We start from the raw sequence: 19,660 nt of genomic DNA, 5'->3' as shown, positions 1-19,660 counted from the left end.
AGTTTCCAAGATTTGAAGATTAGTACTTAAAATACCTTATTGAAATCTGTGTAGTTCTTGCTTCCTTGGTCTTCTCAGCTATGTGGGTCTTGACAAATCTTTACTTCATTCTCTAACACTGACTCCTTGGACCCAAACCTGGCTTATACCTGTACTTGCTCTACTCTAATAGACTTATATGTGAATTCTTTTGCTACTTTGGCTGGTTCTTTGATTGTTAATAGACCCTGCCTCTGTTTCACTCCTTGAAACTTGTCAAGTTCTGTCTACCAAGCACAATTACTTCTTTAGGAGAACTGGGTAAATGATAGCAACTGCTGGTACAGTTAAGTCATACATACTTGGTTTCATTTTGAAGTTATTCGGACAATGTTTAAAAGGGATCTATAATATAGAGGAAACCAAGTGCATGTTAAACTTAACCCCATTATTAGTTATCGAATATGCCTGATAATGCCCAACTATATGTTACTTGATCAGCAGGATCAAGTGTGGGGGAAAAGGGGAACTTTAACACTTAGTTCCACTGTAGGTTGTCTGGAGCAGAAAGAAATTTGGCTTTGAAGAGCTATCAAAAGCCACAAGGAGAGTAAATAAAGAGCACCAATTAAAGAAGAGCATGAAGAACAGAGTTGCAGCCACATAGCCATCTTGTAGCAACTTTGAAGGGAGAATAGGATGGGGTAAGAGTTGAATCTGACAGGGTAGGCCAGCCAGAACTGTGTAAACATTGAATGAACATCAACTTTCAAATCTTGGAAAAGAATGGCTAAAAATCTCTTGATTCAGGAAGATAGGAGAAAAAGGTCCTGAGTCTGACAGATGCATTGGTGTACAGTATGTCTGTGTGTATGTAAACATACACATGAAGTATATGTATGTATGGCTTAAAGAACTCATCAGGACTGGACAATGTAAGTTGTATATTGTTTAACAGCATTTCTTGTCTCATAAATAAGAATAGAATTAGGATCCCCACTGAATGGGGATCTGCGATAAACGCTTCTAGCTCATTCCTTTTTATTATAATTTGTACTAAGAAACCTTCTGGAAAGCTTAATTGTTAGATCCTTAGATTGTGGTTATTCCTAATAAAAGTCTTATTTTACTGTTTTTCAAATGTGTTCTGCTGAGCAAATGTGGTTATTTACATGTCCTGTTTCAGAGTTCAAAAAAAAAAAATTTTTTAATCACATAATAAATGCATGGGTTTATTTTTCTCAAGAACTTCAAATAGTAGATGGTTATACATGAGCAGCCTGATGTGGCTGCTAAAAAGTCAAATATAATTTTAGGCTGCATCAAAAGAAATAGAGTTTCTGACTCATGGAAAATAATACTTCTACTTTAATCTTGTTGAACCCCACCTGAAGTACTATGTCTGGTTCTGGGCATCAGTTTTTAAGAAGGATTTATACCCATTCAAATGGGTCGAGAGAAGAGCAACACAGATGATCAGAGGGTTAAAAACTAAATTCTATGAAGAGAAATTAAGGAATTTCATCTTGAGAAGAAAAGATTGAAGAGGAATATGACACGTTTGGTATTCTTTTTTGGATGACGAAACTAGGAACTTGTTTCCCTTTAAAGGGGGGAACTGGAGTCCAATATATTTGATGTAAGTTACTGTATTCCTTTCCCCAGTTAGACTATTTAGTGAATTAAGATATGAAATCTGACTGAAATCTTGCTGCACTAAACTATTAAGTCCTATACTTTGAAAGTAATATTTTTGTACGTATGCAGGTTTACATCTTCAAATATAATATGTTGTCCCTTCCAGTTACAAGGGGTTTTAGAAGTGTTCAATGGTAATTACAGCTCTGGTTGTGTCAGTTGCGTGTATATATGTGATGAAGCTGTTTTTATATTGGTCAGTCTTAGGTGAAGCAGGAAAATTATAAAATCATTTTTTTTCCAGGGAAGAGAAATATTTTTCCATTTTTTCATCAGCTCTTCTCTGCCATTACATCCAGATGTTATACATACCAAAACAAAAAAGCATGGAATGGGTTAGAACAAGCATATTGCCATATAAGTGACTTTGAGAATGTGTTAGCGTTAGGAACAAATACATTACAAATGGTTACATTCTTAACATTCCCAACTGCTTTGCTGTAGGCTTCTTGTGCTGTTTGCAAATACTTTACAGTTTAGTGATCCAATGAGATCTGATTCATGAAGATGGAATCTCTTCCACTCCTTTCTGATGTAAAAATAATATTAACTTTGCCTTCAAATACCAGGAAATCTGGTTTTACCTGGCTGATTAACCACTAGGTGTCCCTGTTCTTCATGATTCCAAAAGTTCTAAATACTTAGTGTATGATAATGATGATTAAAACAGTAGTTCTTGAAGGATTTTCCTTTATTTTATCCTGCCCCACAGTTTTTATATACGTATGTGTGAAATATCTTTTTCCTTTTAGCCATAACACTGGTCATAAAGCTTTGTTTCCACTTTTCCTTGTAGGACCCTGTAGCTCCTTCTAATCAAGTTGACTGTTTGGTCAGGTATATATGTTTACACTGGTGCAATTTAAAGTGATCGTGTTTGAAACTTGTTCTATATAATCACAGTGATTGTATTGGTGAGACAGAATATCAGGGATTAGAAATGTAGCTCAATTGCATTAATGCTGGTTGTTCTCAAACTAGCCAAACCTATGGCAATTTGTTAAGCACAGTTGCCAAGATATGGTAAAAGAAGCAAGTATTGTACATCCTGTTGTGTCTGTAAATGAAGCTTTGTTTTTCCTGTTGCTTTATGCCTACAGTTACAATTCTGATTTCTCCCTCCCTCCCAGCAATGAAATATATATTGCTCCATCTGGTGTCCAAAAAGAAAGAATACAGGCAAGTATGAGTAGTATTTTTACCTTGATTATAGCTTTGAAAATAAATCCACAGCCTATCCATAGTTATTCATGAGAAAGTCCCACTGAGTTCTTTCTAGATAAACATATATAGGATTGCTACTGCATGTATTTTAAGAAGAATTTTTATTTTATTTTCTTATTAGGTTTCTCTGGACTATATGAGATTTTAAAGTAGAACTCTAGGAGGCAATATGAATGAGTGGGGCAGCAAGAGTGAAGTATACTTTAGGGATCTTTTCGTTTGTGTACCATGTGATTTGGAAATTTTATCTATATATAGAAGGATAATCCCTTCCTGTAAGATGGTCAAAAGACAATTGCTGTGACAGGCCGTGGTAGAGAAACTTCTTAGAAGCCATACAAGCAAGTCACACTCTTACATCTCTACTATTTCATGCTCCGGTATGAAAAATCCTAGACTAGCTAAGTCTGTTTTCTATAATTATTTGGCAATTACCAATGAAGAAATGTGTGGATCATCCACACAGCTTGCTTGTCTTGGCTCTGAGATGTTGACATCCCGTCAAGGTAGACCAGACTAGGAAACCAAGTAGTGCCACTACTACTTTTATGCTTTACTTTTAAGCTATAGTAACATAATCTTGCAAGTCTGAGTGTGCTTCCTCCTCCCTCCCTTTATCTTTAGATAAACTAGGGAGGGGCTTGTCTGAAACCTTTACTAATGTTACTTCCTTGGCCTGGGCTCAGCCCCTTTTATCTGACTGTTATCTTGGTAATGGCTCTTCCTCCTGTCCTTCAAGGCCATTCCCTCGGCCCTCTATGGATGGCCTGCTCCCATGTCATTGAGGACATGTCCTCATACAGGAGCCTCCATCTCCATCTCCCACTAGGGCAAGTCAAAGACGAATCAAAGGGATCTAGTAAGAAAGGAATGTTTTCCAGTAGAAAATGGTAAAAGAGCTCCTCTGTGTAAACATTTACGTAGAGGAGGCGCCTGAGGCAGATTGGGGACCTGCACAACTCCAATTGGCCCATTCTACAACTATCCTGTCCCATTCAGCCACGTGCCTGCCTCTCTCCCCTGCTCACCCTCCCTAAGCGGAGAGCCCTGGCTGCTTCCCTCCATGACAATCCCTGCCATGACCTCTGGGCTGGCTGGAGGGGACCACTGCCAGCCCTGATTGGAGCAGCAAGTCGGCTAGTCAGCAGGAGTGAAGAGCACACTCTACCATTCCTCTGCCGCCTCCCTCTCTTTTCCCCAAAGCAGGATTCGTGGTGGGTGGGGAGAGTGGCAGGCAGCAAAAAGGGGGAAGAGCCTTCTCTCCTACTCCTTGCTTCCCCACAGCAACAGCATAAGGTGACTTCCTCATAGGGCATTTTGTTTTCAAGGCATGGCACAAGGACCACAGTCAGGGCAGCAGTTTCCAGCCTTCCTCTATTTCAGCCTCACTGGGCAAGAGCAAATACCTATTTTACTTTCTGGCTTTGGGGAAAATCATCAATGAACATGTCTATAAGGAGCTCCTCTCAATTTGAGAGGTTGGTGGGAAGGGGTTCTCCTTTTATAATTCTAGAATGTTGCCAACATTTTTTTAACAATGAAAATACTAGTCCTGTATGAGAAGCACATTAAGCATTATACTACTGTACAATGAATCACAGGATTTTAAAAGAAATGTTATTGTAACTATGAAAAGTTATAATTCACAAACTTTAAGATACTATTATAAAAAGCAATGCTATTGAATTTGCATAAAGTTGTTGTTAGAACTAACTTATGGCCTCTAAGATTGCATAATTAATTTTCATCAATATTAATGCATATTTTCTGATTTAAGGCTGGAATCTTATCCCAATTTATCTGAGTGTCAGCTCCACTGAATTAAGTGGGATTTGATTACAGTGTGCATATTTAAATAGGGCTGTGTTTATTTCTTCATTTGAATGTGCCAAAATTAGAAGGTGGATTGTGCGTAATTGCAGTCTCAGTTTTCATTTGTTTATTTAATCTTTTCAAAGAGAAATGTTTGAAAATTGATCACCAAGGCCGTGGTAATTGCAAATATTAGTTCTTATTAACTTCAGTCCATTAAAATCAAGCAAACACATTCGGTATAAAATAGAATAATTAAATTTACAATCTACTCTCTTACTTAAATGTAATTTTGGTGAACTCAGTGGCACTTACTTCCCATGTACCGTGATACATTAGTTCAGCAGGTTGTATGCCTATCAGTGCTGTATCTGTTACAGAAGTGGGGACAAACAGTCTTCCAAGTGTTATCAAAATTTAGTTCTAAAACCATAAAAAGTTACACTATGCACAAAAATAACTTGATTATGTGTCTTGCTAGGCTCTCTGTTCAGAAGGTTTTCACTTTATTTTGCCTTTGAATGGAAGATGCATTTTTAAAGTTCTGTAAAAGTGCTGTAGGTATGGAAAAAGCAGAGGTTCTGACAAGCATTAGCCAGTCAATGCTGCTTATAGCCAGCTTCCCCTGCACAGTAGAAAAACCAGTTTCTATTCACTTTGAACCTGGACGGGGTATTTTTGGATTCTCTGTACTATAATGTGTGCTTCCGTAGGCTCTCGACTGCCTGACCAAGGTACATTTAGTTAGAATCCCAATAAATTGAACTGATTGTATCAACCTGCATTCATTCTAGCAGTTTTTCGATTTGAAACTTTGCCTTGCCTAAAAATAGGTTTCCATGATTTGCCATACCTTCCTAAAGTAAATTTTTTTTGGCTGAAAGGTTGTGATTATCCCAGCTGACTGCTCTTTCATTATAGCCTGAAGATATGTTTGTGTGTGATATCAAAGGAAAGGACATCAGTGGCCCTCCATCACACAAGAAACTCAAGAAGAGTCAATGTACACCTCTGTTCATGAATGCTTATATCATGAGAGGTATGCGCTAAATATTCTTGGAGGTACATGCTATTGATAATATGCTGTAGTAATTTTGTAACTGGAACTATAACATGACTGGAAGGCAGACAACCATCATCATGATTTATTAAATTTATATATGCCACCTAACTCCCAGCAACTCTGGATGATTTACAAATGATTTAAAACATGAAAAGCAAGACAATAAAAACAAGAAACAAAAGAAGGATAGAGATGGCAGGAAAACAAACCAGGTGGAAACAAGACAACCTAGATTAAAAGGAGGTTTCAGTCATCCTCACCAAAGGCCTGGGTGAAAATATATTACAGTACAGTCCTTCTTTTCAAAAAGGAAAAAAAGGAAAGTGTATAAAGCATGGCTTCTGGAATTTTTTCCAATCGTTTAATGATAGGTTGGCTGTAGAAAACTTGGCCAGGAGGAAGTGGGGCCCAGAAACTGGCAATATTCTGAGTCATGGGCCTCTTCCATAGTGGATCTTTTTTCTTGATTTTTTTCCTCCACGATCTCTAGCCTGATTCGGCCCGTTTTTGAACTCAGTCTTTCTTTGGCCAGTTTCTCACCCCATACCAAATTTGGTCCCCTTCTATTTATTTTTCAGAGTTACCTTGCTCATGTAGAGGAAGAGCCCTAAGCCACTTGATATAATTGAAGAATGCAGTTAGCTCCTGAGCCTTTGTCCTTGCAGTTTTCTTGCAGTTTGTCACTGCTTATTTGTGGGATAAGGTTTTTTTTTTTTTTGACTTCCAATCTAGCCTGCAGCCCTGAGCATCCCAGGGAGTTCCCCATCCAAGTACTGCTGAGGGTCTGAACCTTTGAAGATCAGCTAGGAGCTGTTTTACAGGTAGTCCTCAATTTATGACCACTCATTCAGGAACCGTTCAAAATTACAACAGTGCTGAATGAGGGGGACTTACGACTGGTCTGCAAACTTGCAGCAGTTGCGATTATCACATCACAGTGAGCTGTGGTCATATGATCACAATTCCAGCATTCCCTCCTGGCTTCTCACAAGCAAAGTCAATGGGGAAGCCAGCAGGGAAAGTTGTAAGTTGCTCCCTCTGCTTTTTCTCCTGAGGAACCCCACTATGGAGTATGGGATCCTGGGGATCTCGTACTCCGTAGCACCCCCTGGCATCACCCACTTGCAACGGCTGCCCACAGCCCCCACTAGCTCCACCAGCCTGTGATCCGCAGAGCCTGCCCATGGCCACTGCCAGTCCACCCCACCCCCCAGTGCCCTCCCTTCAGTCCTCACTGGCCCACCCACACTCCCCAGTGCCCACCCATGGCCCATGCTGGCCCACCCACACTCCCTAGCACCTGCCTGTGGCTCACCCACCTGGTTGCCTAGGACTCCCACCTCTTCCCACTTAACGACCCTGTGGTCCTGGGATCACAACGGCAACCGGGACTGCTGGGATTACCATCACTAAGTGATGTGGTCAGGTGACATCACGATTTACAACCGCATCACTTAGCAATGGCATTCCTGGTCCCAATTACCATTGTAACCCAAGGACTACCTGTATGTATTCTGTATGTAATAGCAGCATGAACAGTAATAATATGTTCTTGAAACAGCTTACAAAACTACAGCAAATTTCATTGGCAATAGCTCTATTTTATAAGTAGAATGTTTAAAGTTATAATAGAATTTTTATGTAATAAATAAAAAAAATAAAATGAATGTGTATGCTTCCTAAGTTAGTGGCTGATCTATAAGTCCCCTGTTGGTTGAATTAAAAAAGAAATGGGAGGAAAATGAAAGCTGGAAGGACATGCAAAGAAAGCTCATCCTGTGCTTCTGGTAATTCATGCCTTATATTAAGGATGGGTAGGTTTTAAATACATTTTGCATATCCTCAAATAGAGGATGGGGTTGAATAAAAAATCCAAATAGAGGGAGATTTTGATGTTTAAGGTGTAGTCTGTATATGTTTATTCAGAAGAAATCCAGTTGAAGTCAATGAGTCTTCCAGTCTTCCCACATCCAGAGAAATATATAGAGAATTATAACCAGAAATTGGGATCCTCTTGTTCTCAGTCATGCACATTTTAAGGACTAGAAATTATGAATACTGAAACAGTTCTACTTCTAGTCTGTTGGTGGCAGCATCCCAGTGTTAAAAGTGTTTTGGAAGAAATTAGGGTAAGACTATTATAATAGGGACTAGTGAGGTAGACACAATTTTCTTTAATAGTCATGGTCCTAATAGATCTGACAATAAGCAGTACCATCTTACATCTACTTTTCCTAAACCGTCTCTGAAGTTGTGTTGAGATCAGTAACTTCCAGAACGTGTAGTCAATATGGCTGGCAGTTACAATCCCAACATGTTGGTAGTTTCCAAGTTGAGCAGGGCTGTCTTGCAATATGTGCTGCTAAATGTATACATAAGTGTACTCAGGTAACCATAATGATGAAGAAATAATGACGCATGCATGGTAATGTCATGACCCTGCCCTTTCATACTTGCATACATGCAGTACAATATGAGACATAAATTATGAGGTTTCCATTGTGATGTCATGACACACATTAGTCACTTGCCCCCCCTACACACACACACACACACACACACCAGTCAATCACATGGAACCATTTCTTAAGTCACAAAAGGGTTAGGTCTTATATTCTTTTTATCTTTGATAATCTTTTGTAGAGTTTGTTGTGGATGCCACTGATAGGATTCAATCTATTTCCTTTTTATTTAAAATACAAGTCAGGTAATTTGCATTAAAGAAGTTTGATTCTTGAATAAATGAAAGAAGAACAAACATTGCATTTCTGAATCGTGTTTTCTTTAAAAACATTATTTTAGGAGCAGGAGCAGTAATTCATACTCATTCCAAAGCTGCTGTAATGGCCACACTGTTGTATCCAGGAAAAGAGTTTAAAATCACTCATCAGGAGATGATAAAAGGAATCAAGAAGTGTACTACAGGGGGATATTTCAGGTAATTTCCATTAATAAATAGTTTGGAGTAGTATTGAGTTCTTCCTCATCCATGCAATTTTTTAAAGTCAGTGTTAGTCTTTTGTCACAAAGCAATAGAATCCTTAAAGACATTATCACATTATGCATTGGATGAAGGGGACCCACAACAGCTTCTGTGATAATTGATTTACTAGTCTTTGATGTGCTGTAAGAACCTTTATAGTTTTTGCATTCAACTTTTATTCAAAACTCCCACAATCTAAAATGAATCCATCCCAATCACATGCTCCCAATTACAGGAATACTCAGAAACTTTTTCCAGAAATAAGACCAGCTTTTTCTCCTGCTCTTCATAAATTTATCTGGATAGGTATGGGAATAGTCTATATTTATAGTACCATACGCTCAAAATTCTAGCCCCTCAATTCACAAGCAGCTATTCAAGAAAAAAAAACTTCTTTTCAGATTAAAACAAATCTCCTTTATTCTGTGTATCATAAAAAAATAGAGTACTCACTTAGTTCTTTGGAAATTTGGAGAAGGTATGAGGGATAAAGTGAGAAGGGGAAAATATTCTGCCAGCAGGAGGGGTTAAACTACCTACCACCTTCACCTATTACAAAAGATTATATAGTCCAGCAGTCACTAATATGCTTTAACTACTGTATTCATTTGAAAGCAACTTTTGACTTTGTGAAGATCATTCCACCTAACAAGTCTATGAATGAACCTGTGTTTTTGCATTATGAAACTGAGGGAGAAAACAGGTATCTGAATTCAATAAAACTTATCTAAAGTTCCTAAGTAAAACTGCTTGGACATTTCAGTGGACTGATATTATTAAAATAACATTTGAAAAATCTCAGCTATGAACAAGATTCAGCAGATTACTCACTGGAATTTGCACAATAAATAATAAAACGGGATTAAGTTAACCTGGCACTGTTTAAAACAATTTAATTCAAATTGGCAGACTACTATCTGTGTACTTCATACTTACCTGATTATAGGATAATATATTACTGTTATAAATAAAAGATGCTGCAGCTTCCCTCTTACATAGGGATATGCTAACATTTTACTTAGAAAGCTTAAGGTTGGAACACATAATTCTAGACACCCTGACAAACACAGCAGTCTGAAAGGGGAAGTTTCCACATGTCCTCCATGAAACTGGGGATGTGTTGCAACAACTACAGTTGGGTAATGCTGTAAACATGTTAAGTATCACCATTATTACTTCTACTTAAAAAACTAGCTACCAAGTTTACGTTGGGTGCTCTTAATTCAGGACCCTGAAGTTACTGGGAAAACATGGGATTGATTTTTTGTAGCAACGTGCAGATAGATATTATGTAGTTTGATAATAGGAATCTGACTTCTGATCAATGTTCTCTCCCATACTTTTCCAGTGGATAACAATACTAGGCTTTTAGCATCCCAGATCTTCTGTGTACTGTATCTAGTAATAATGGCCAATACTGTTAAAAACAAGGAGATGGAGCAAATGATGAAAGCAGAAGACTGGAACAGAGGCAGAAGGAAACAAGTTGCTACTGTTAACTACTGTTTAGCAGAATACCAGGGTTGGGTTAAGATTTTTAAAGATCAGAATGCTCTGTCATTCAAATAGCCACCAGATAAATATGCCATTACTGACATTATAGGGAGGGTAATAAGAGAAGATCAGGGCTAGAATATTTGTTTGCATTCCTCCTTGAACATAAGCAAGCTGTGGCCAGATTTCATAACAGTTGAACAGGACTAAGCATGCCTACCCAGGAGTAAGAGCCACTGAACTCAGTAGAGCTTGCTACCAAGTAAACATGTATTAACCTCCATTTGCTTTGCAGCCCAGGACAAATGTCTCATTTGATATATTTCTTTATTTTCCAAAGAAATAACCCACCCCCACACCAGCTTTCTCCAGCCCCCAAGGATCTCCTCCAACTACCACATGGAATAAACTGTGTTAAACAGATCTATCCCCAGCAGAGCCGTGGTCTGCAATTAATTTCCTGAGAATAAGAGCCATTCAATTCAGAGCTGAAGAGCTGAATGCAGTGTAAGCATGCATAGGTTTATGCTTGCTGAACTGGGCACAAATCACTTTATGCTGCTTTCAGAAAACAACCCCTCCTTATTTACTTCCTTTTCCTTCCCATATCCCATCTTTATCCGTTGTTTTTCCTGGGTTGGAGGAGCTGTTTCTATTGTGCAAGAGATAATAGTGTGTGTGTGTGTGTGTGTGCTGCCTACCTTCCTTTTTGGGAAGACTGTTTTACATTTAGCCTCATCTTCCTTTTGGATAATTACAGTAATAGCAAGTGGTTCAGTGCATTTTGCTACTGTTTGGAAATACAGTGAACTGTTGGTAAGAAAAGTACAATATCTTCCACTGTTATGTTTAAGATAAATTACACATACTCTTATAGTTGGCATTATCCAGTCAAAATTAGAGTGTCAATATTTTTGAAACCACTGAAGGTATAGTCTGATTTTTTTTAAAAATAAAGACACAAGTAAGTCCCACTGAGTTAGCCCCACTGAGTTCATTCAGATTTCTTCCTAAGTAATTTTGACATTGCTGCCTTCATCCTTGTTTTGGTTATGCCCACTAAAATTATGTACCCAATTACCTTTCCCATGTGTCATGATCAACATATTAAAATAGGTGGGAAAACAATGTTTTAAAATAAATCTTTAAAAGATTCCCACTGTGAATAAGCTGTAATACTTATTTCATTTTTGCTCATTTAGCTCCTTTGTCAAAATTAAACACTCAGTTGTATACTTGATGGTCTGTTATGATAGCATGGTACTGCAATTATCATTGTGTTAATTTCATAGATTCTTAGTTTTGAAATTTGGGGATGTTATTATTTGCTTTATATTGTTGGTCAACTTGGATGCTTAAAGAGAAAACATGGATATAAATGTTTTAAATAAATTGAACAAGCAATACAACTATTACTAGGTATGAAAGGCCAGAGTGAATGTGACCATCAGGGTTTCTCAACCAGGGTTCCACGAGTGGTCACTATGGGTTCCCTGTGAGATCACAATTTATTTTTAAAAAAAATTTCAAATTCAGGCAACTTCACATTAAAAAGGAAGTTTCTGTCATGAGTAAGGATGGCGAGCAGGGGGCTCCCATCCAGACTGTTAAGCGCATGCGTAGCACTGAGGAATTGGGCAGCCATTCAAAGAGACACAGATCGGGACCGCCTTAAACTTTGGGGTTTATATGTCTGGGTTTTTCCCATGTTTCTTCAGTTTGTTAGGATTCCTGTTATGTACAAGCAATAAAACATTAGAGACCAGTTCCTTGTCTCAGCATGGTTCCTGGCTGTTAGGACATCAATCCTAACAAACTCCTACTCCCATCAAAAGAGGGAGGAACAAGAAATTAAGGAAAGACATTTGGAAATGTCTTCAGAAAACCAAGAAATGCGGCTCGCCATCCAACAATTGGCAGCAGCCCTACAACAACACCAACAACAGGTAGATCTACAGGTCAACACATTACAAGCTGCCATGCTACAGCAGTTACAACAACCAGTTCCAATTAACCCACAACCGGCGCCAGGCTAGAAGAGCTCAGACAGATGCAGCCGGGGAGAAACAGGACCCTCAGAGCGTTTCCAGGATTTCCAGCTCTCTCCGTAGCATCCACTCACTCAGCACCAGAGGAGCCGATGCAGATTGGGGCGAGCAGGAGGCTGAATTCCGAGGCTGAGAGGCAGAGAAGGAGAGAGAGAGCCCTTTGTTTCTACTGCGGAGCCCAGGGGCACATGGTGAGAGCTTGCCCAGTGAGAGGCCAAGCAACTTCAGTAAGACCCCCAAGGCAAGCAGCTGAAACAGGAGCCATCTCCGCCTCTGCTTCCAACCAGGGAAACTCCATCGGTCTCCCTCCATAGAGCTCAACAGGGAGACCATCAATCAATTAAGGAGGGCTCATTCCGAGGATTCCAGGCAAGCCTTTTACTACTTACCCGTAATCATGCACGTCAGCCCAGAGCACCAGGTCAAGCTAGAGGCCATCGTGGATTCCGGAGTTTCAACCAATTTTATTGATGTGCAGACCGTACAAGACTTCAACATCCCGACCAGAGAATTGCCATGCCCCATAGAAGTGGAGACCATTGACGGCCAGCCCCTCAAGGCAGGGCCAATTAGAAGACTCACAGAACCGGTGCAACTGACAATGGGAGACCACACTGAGTGGATCCAACTTTATGTTACTGCATCGCTTAATGTGCCGGTAATCCTAGGCACGCCTTGGCTGAGGATCCACAACCCGTTGCTGAACTGGACTACAGGAGCAATCTCCTTCCCAGCTAAGGAATGCCAGCACCACAAGATTCAAGCTGCTCTACGCTCTCCAGCAACCAGCGCAGTCACGGAAGCAGGGGGGGGTCCAGTTGCCAGCCAAGTATGCAGATTTTGCAGACGTTTTCAGCGAACAAGAGGCCACAGCACTACCCCCGCATAGGCACTGTGATTGCACCATTGAGTTGATACCAGGAGCCAAGATTCCAGCAAGGAAACAATATCCCATGTCTCCCAAGGAACTAGCCACCTTAAAGGATTACTTGGACTCAAATCTCCAAAAGGAATTCATCCGACCATCTACTTCCCCAGCGTCTGCTCCTACCTTCTTTGTACCAAAGAAGCCTGACCCATTGGCACCTGCAACCCAGGAGACACCCATGAGAGTGGTCCACGATTTCAGTTTTTTAAATAAATAACAAAAAAAGAAACTTACCCGCTGCCTCTAATCTCTGATCTGCTGGATTGCTTACAGAAGGCATGCGTTTTTACCAGGTTGGATCTGAGGTATGCGTACAATCTGATCCGGATAAAAGAGGGGCACGGATATCTGGCTGCCTTCGACACCAGGTTTGGTAAATTTGAGTACCTTGTTATGCCCTTTGGCTTGTCTAACGCAGGAGCCATATTTTCCAGATTTATGAATCAAGTTTTCTCTGATTTACTAGATAAGTATCTGGTCATTTATCTAGATGACATATTAATTTTCTCTGAGGATGCTACAGCTCATGTAACCCATGTACGTAATGTCTTGCAAAGACTGAGAGAGAACAGACTATTCGCCAAGCTAGAGAAGTGTGCCTTTGATTTAACTGAATTACATTTCCTAGGCTATAAAGTATCAACAGAAGGCATATCCATGGATCCTTCTAAGGTCCAGGCAATTCTCTCTTGGCACCCCCTCCCCCCCGAAATGTTGAAGAGGTACAAAGGATTTTAGGATTTTGCAATTTCTATAGGTGGTTTACAAAAAATTACAGTGATAAGGCTAGACCCCTCACACAGCTTTTGAAGAAAGGATCAAAATTCATTTGGGGGGAGAGACAGCAAGCAGCCTTCCAAGAATTTAAGCAACTCTTTGCATCCCAGCCACTGTTAAGGCACCCTGATCCCACGAAGCAATTCATAAGGCATTCAGATGCTTCAGATATTGCCATTGGGGCAGTGTTATTGCAATATACAAACAAAACCGAGAGTACATTGCTTCCTTGTGCCTTTTTTTCACGCCTGCTCTCACCAGCAGAGAGAAACTATGATGTTTTTAACAAGGAGTTGCTGGCAATTAAAGCAGCATTCCAAGAGTGGAGGCACTGGCTGGAAGGTGCAGCCCTTCCTGTGAAAGTTTGTACCGATCACAAGAATTTACAGCTTCTACAAAACACCAGATCCCTCACCCCACGCCAAATCAGATGGAGCCAGTTTTTCTCCTGTTTCAATTTTGTTATTTCTTATGTGCCCGGGGCGCAAAACGGCTTGGCAGACGCCCTGTCTCAATCCTTTCAGGCAACCCCCGCCACTCACCAGGAGGTACAGGCTACTATATTACAACCTCACAACTTTGATCAGTCTATGAGGGGGAGCCAAACAGAGATTTTAGCAGCAGGCAGACAAGCAGAGGACCTATTTACAAGAGTCAGAGCTCAGCAGCAACTGGACCCGTATGCCAGGGCCAGGATGGATGACCTCCAGAGGGCCCCGCAAGACACCGCCTCACCATTCAATGTGGAGGCAGGAATCCTCTGGCATAGTGGGCGATTATATATTCCCCCTTCATTGAGGGAAGAAGTACTGAGACTTTGCCATGACCACCAAACGGCAGGCCATGGAGGTGTTTTCAAAACTCTCCATAGAGCTCTGAGAGACTACTGGTGGCCTAAGATGGCTGCAGACATAAAGGGTTACGTTGCTTCTTGTCACACCTGCAGACGAGCCAAGCCTCTCCCAGGGAAGCCCACAGGACTCTTGCAACCCCTACCCACCCCCAGTAGGCCTTGGGATACAATCTCCATGGATTTCATCACTGATTTACCCCCGGTCCAGGGGCTGACTTCCATACTAGTGGTGGTGGACCTTTTCACAAAAATGGTGCATTTTATTCCTTGCAAGGGCCTCCCATCCGCACAAGCCACAGCGCAGTTGTTCATGGACCATGTTTTTAGGTATAGAGGCATGGTCAATCACTTGGTGAGTGACAGAGGCCCACAGTTCACTTCCAGGTTCTGGAGGGCCCTTTTCCAGTCATTAGGGGTCCAGATCCACCTGTCATCATCGCATCATCCTGCTAGTAACGGGCAAGCCGAGAAAATTAACCAATGGTTACAGCAGTATCTCAGGTGTCACACCACTTATCAGCAAGACAATTGGCCAGTCCTGCTCCCCATGGCAGAATTTACTTATAACAACTCTGTGCAATCCTCGACCAAGATGTCCCCTTTCCAGGCACTCTACGGGGTTAACCCTCAGGTGTTGCCCACCTCCTCCCAGCAGGGAACTGTTCCAGCCGCGGCTGATTTTCTTAAAGAGCAACAAGCCGCACAGGAGTTGTTAAAGGAGCAGCTGAACAGGGCAAAGAGTGCTTACAAGAGAGCTGCAGATGCTCACAGACAAGAGGGGCCAGCGATTGCAGTAGGAGACAGAGTGTGGCTCTCTACCAAGTTTTTGAACTCTACCAGGCCCTCCAAGAAATTAGACTCTAAGTTTGTGGGCCCTTTCACTGTGGCGCAGCAGATAAATCCAGTGGCTTATCATTTACAGCTCCCAGCATCCATGAAAGTCCACCCAGTGTTTCACAGAGCCTTGCTAGCCAAAGACCCTCCCCCAAGTGCCTTGCGATCGCAACTGCCCCCCCCCCAGTAATTGTGGAGGGGGAGGATGAATACGAAGTTGAGGACATTCTGGACTCTAGGAGGAGGGGAAGGGGCATCCAATATTTCATACACTGGAAAGGGTACCCTGAGGAAGAGCGCACGTGGGAGAATGCCAGAGATGTACATGCTCCAGCACTGGTTCATCGTTTCCATCAGCTTTTTCCTCACAAACCCAAACCTCGCATTCTACCCAAGATTCCTCTTTCGGCTGAGCAGGCAGAAGAATTCCAAGCAGAAGAGTTCGTGAGTGTGCACTTCCCCCCCCCCCCCGCCTGAAGCCTTGACTCCAGTTACAGAGGAGGTGGGGGAACCGCAGCCCTCCACCTCGGGCTTGCATTTCCCAGGGGGGAGGGGGGACGACTCTTCTAATTATCTAGCTATTTTCCAGCAGCGGCCACCTGGGCCAGAAGCGTTATCAGACCTGGAGAGCAGCACTGATTCGTCCGTGGAGGAGTTTTCCTTTGAAGACTTTCCATCATTGCCCAGTTCCCATGGGACCTTAGAAGCAGACGGCGAATCTTATCAAGACTCTGGAGGGGAGGGGGCTGAAATGGAATGTGAATCTGGAGGGGAGGGTGATGTCATGAGTGAGGATGGCGAGCAGGGGTCTCCCATCCAGGCTGTTAAGCGCATGCGTAGCACTGAGGAATTGGGCAGCCATTCAAAGAGACACAGATCGGGACCGCCTTAAACTTTGGGGTTTATATGTCTGGGTTTTTCCCACGCTTCTTCAGTTTGTTAGGATTCCTGTTATGTACAAGCAATAAAACATTAGAGACCAGTTCCTTGTCTCAGCGTGGTTCCTGGCTGTTAGGACAGTTTCATTCTTTATTTTTAGTTTAAGAACACTGTTAATGCATATATACAGGCCTACACATGAAACGAATATAATAATTTTGGAACTTCTGGCCTATATTTGAGCCTGAATGTGCAGGGGTTCCCCAAGGCCTGAGAAATATTTCAAGGTTCCTCCAGGGTCAAAAGGTTGAGGAAGGCTGGTGACCATGTTATTCATGACAACACAACCTCATCTTTTCAGATACGATGACATGTTAGTGGTCCCTATTGTTGAGAATACACCTGAAGAGAAGGACTTGAAGGAGAGAATGGCACACGCAATGAACTCATATCCAGACACTTGTGCTGTGCTGGTCAGGCGTCATGGTGTTTATGTTTGGGGTGAAACTTGGGAAAAAGCCAAGACAATGTGAGTACAGTGAGGAAGAAAACCTTTATAGTGGGGGGTCTGTCTCTTCCAGAACTTCTTAATGTTACATATAAGTACAGCTGGAGCATGTTTACTTCCACTTTACTTGGTTTTTCTGTTTTTGTTTTTGAGAATTGGGAATTATTCCAATTACCAAGCGTAAAAATATTCTCCAGTGTACCATTCTATTTTTACACTTGTTTTATAAATACTTGCAGAGCTTCTGTTGTTATAACATGTGCTTCAAAGTTTAAAAAGGATTTTTGAGTAGGGGTAGGGGAAGCAGTTATTTTTACAAACAAAGTGTAAAAATAAGTGTAAGGTACTGGTACTTTCCAAGGGATGCGGTGGCGCTGCAGGTTAAACCGCTGAGCTGCTGAGCTTGCCGATTGGAAGGTCGGCGGTTCAAATTCGCGTGACGGGGTGAGCTCCCGTTGCTAGTCCCAGCTCCTGCCAACCTAGCAGTTCGAAAACATGCAAATGTGAGTAGATTAATAGGTACCACTTCGGCGGGCAGGTAACGGCGTTCCGTGTAGTCATGCTGGCCATATGACCACAGAGGAAGTGTCTACGGACAAACGCCGGCTCTTCGGCTTTGAAACGGAGATGAGCACCGGCCCCTAGAGTCGGACACGACTGGACTTAATGTCAAGGGAAACCTTTACCTTTACTACCTACTGGTACTTTAGAATTCTGTCATCCATAGTGCTAAATATTTTAAAAGTGGTATTATTGCCAAAATAATACTATATTCCCCTTAACAAAATGTTAGGTTTTTTCTCTCTCAAATAATTTACTTTAAAAGGGGAAGGTTGTCTTAGTTTGATACTTGAGTTAAGTTTTTTCTGTCTGTATCATCTTAAATTGTACAATAATGAAAAACTTTCACTCAGATACAGTTTTATTTCTGCTGTACTGGTAAATTAGTTGATTTATGTGTACATAACAGAGTCAAAAACAAAATGTATATAATAAAAAAACACCCTGATTTATTTATTTTTTTCCCTTTTGTGTATACTTCAGGTGTGAATGTTACGACTACCTTTTCGACATTGCAGTACAAATGAAACAACATGGAATTGATCCTGCTGTAGTTCCCAGTGAAGAAAATGGAATTGTTTAGTAACCCTTTTTCCTAAAGTAATGACACTTTAGTTCAATATTATTGGGTTTCTAGGACAGTGATGGTTAAACACTAGCCATTCTGGATTGTTGTTAAAAGTCTGAAAGATGCGCAAGATACTCTCTATTCCTCATGCAGATATTGAATTATACAAAACTCCTTTACCTCTCAATCTGCATAATATTTGTATTTTTGTTTTAGGATTTTCTTTGTGATTCATATTCTAGCATTTAACAGTATGCCATTATTAAAACCTGGTGGTCTTGTAATTTTCTAATTCTGGATTTCTTCTTTTCTTTTTTACATCAGAAGTGCACTGTGTTATTCAACAGAGAAAATGTTGAAAACAATTTCAAATAGGGGTTGAAAGAGTGCCATGGATAAAAGTACGCCAGAATAAGACATTAGCTTTTATTTCTTAAAAATGACACTTTTTTCACTCTTTTCTTTAAGAAAATGAATGTATTCTCCTACATGCTGTTTTCCTTGGATAATTCAAAATACATGTCAGCACAGAAATCATTCTGAAATTATAGGTCTTTGAAAAGTAATGAAAGCAGCCTGAAAAAATAGTGTACAGAAATGAATGGCGTATTTATTTTACCAAAGTATTTTAGATGGCGCCAATGTATTTAACATTTTAAAACTTACATGTGTTATCTTATAAAATAGGAATATATTGCTGTAATTTACATTTCAGTGTTACTTGCTCTGTGGGAATAAGATGGATGCTGGGCACAAAGTCTGAAAGGCAGAAGTTTGTGAAGATGACTAGTAGTTACACAGTTGAATCCTGCCACAGATGAAGTGCTATCAGAATTATTTATTAAAAGGACCATCAGGCAAATATTAAAGTATTGTTTAAATACAAAATGATGAGCCTCTTCTCCCTGCCACTAAAGCGCACAGCAGTATGTGCAATAGAAAGAACAGAAGTTCTTTTTGGTCCTGGTGACATTTTATGCAAACACTGTCTAGTATTGACTAAATATTTGTCAATTACATATATCATATAATCTCCTGTAGAAATAAAAACAGAAGTAATACTGAAAAGGGTACTGTATGTTCTAATTTGCATGAGCATTTGATACACACAGATGATTTTATGTTGACTTTAAATTAGTTACTAACATTAACTTCAACACACTTTGATAATCAAGAACTAAAAAGAAAGTACAGGGAAGACTGCATGAAGCCTTCAATAGAGCAATGTTCAGATTTTACTCTGCCATGAAAAATAAAAATCATGTGTACAGGTACAGACTGGGGTATCTCTGGCTTGGTAATGGCAGTTATGAAAATGATATTTGAAAAGTAATTGATTGGAAACCAAATATGAGTTAACAGGGTGGAGTGTCTGCCAAACAGGCATATGTAATTTCAGGCTGCACAAACAGAAGTGCAGTTGCTAAATCACAGGAAGTAATCATGCCAGT

General features: G+C 40.6%; 1 protein-coding gene across 1 annotated transcript in view; it reads left to right on the top strand.

Annotated features, from left to right (window-relative positions):
- APIP (APAF1 interacting protein) overlaps positions 1-19,277 on the top strand; it is a 35,497-nt gene extending 16,220 nt beyond the window's left edge. The window contains exons 3-7 of the mRNA XM_063289621.1: positions 2,808-2,856; positions 5,635-5,752; positions 8,579-8,714; positions 16,934-17,101; positions 18,125-19,277. Coding sequence (XP_063145691.1) covers positions 2,808-2,856; positions 5,635-5,752; positions 8,579-8,714; positions 16,934-17,101; positions 18,125-18,224 — 571 coding nt within the window. The 3' untranslated portion in view covers positions 18,225-19,277. The remainder of the gene's footprint in view (positions 1-2,807; positions 2,857-5,634; positions 5,753-8,578; positions 8,715-16,933; positions 17,102-18,124) is intronic.
- Positions 19,278-19,660: the final 383 nt, after the last annotated feature.

Source organism: Candoia aspera, chromosome 1 (assembly GCF_035149785.1).
Source record: "Candoia aspera isolate rCanAsp1 chromosome 1, rCanAsp1.hap2, whole genome shotgun sequence".
Classification (NCBI taxonomy): Eukaryota; Metazoa; Chordata; class Lepidosauria; order Squamata; family Boidae; genus Candoia; species Candoia aspera.
Note: the sequence above shows the minus strand (reverse complement) of the source record. Positions and strands in the feature narration are given on the sequence as shown.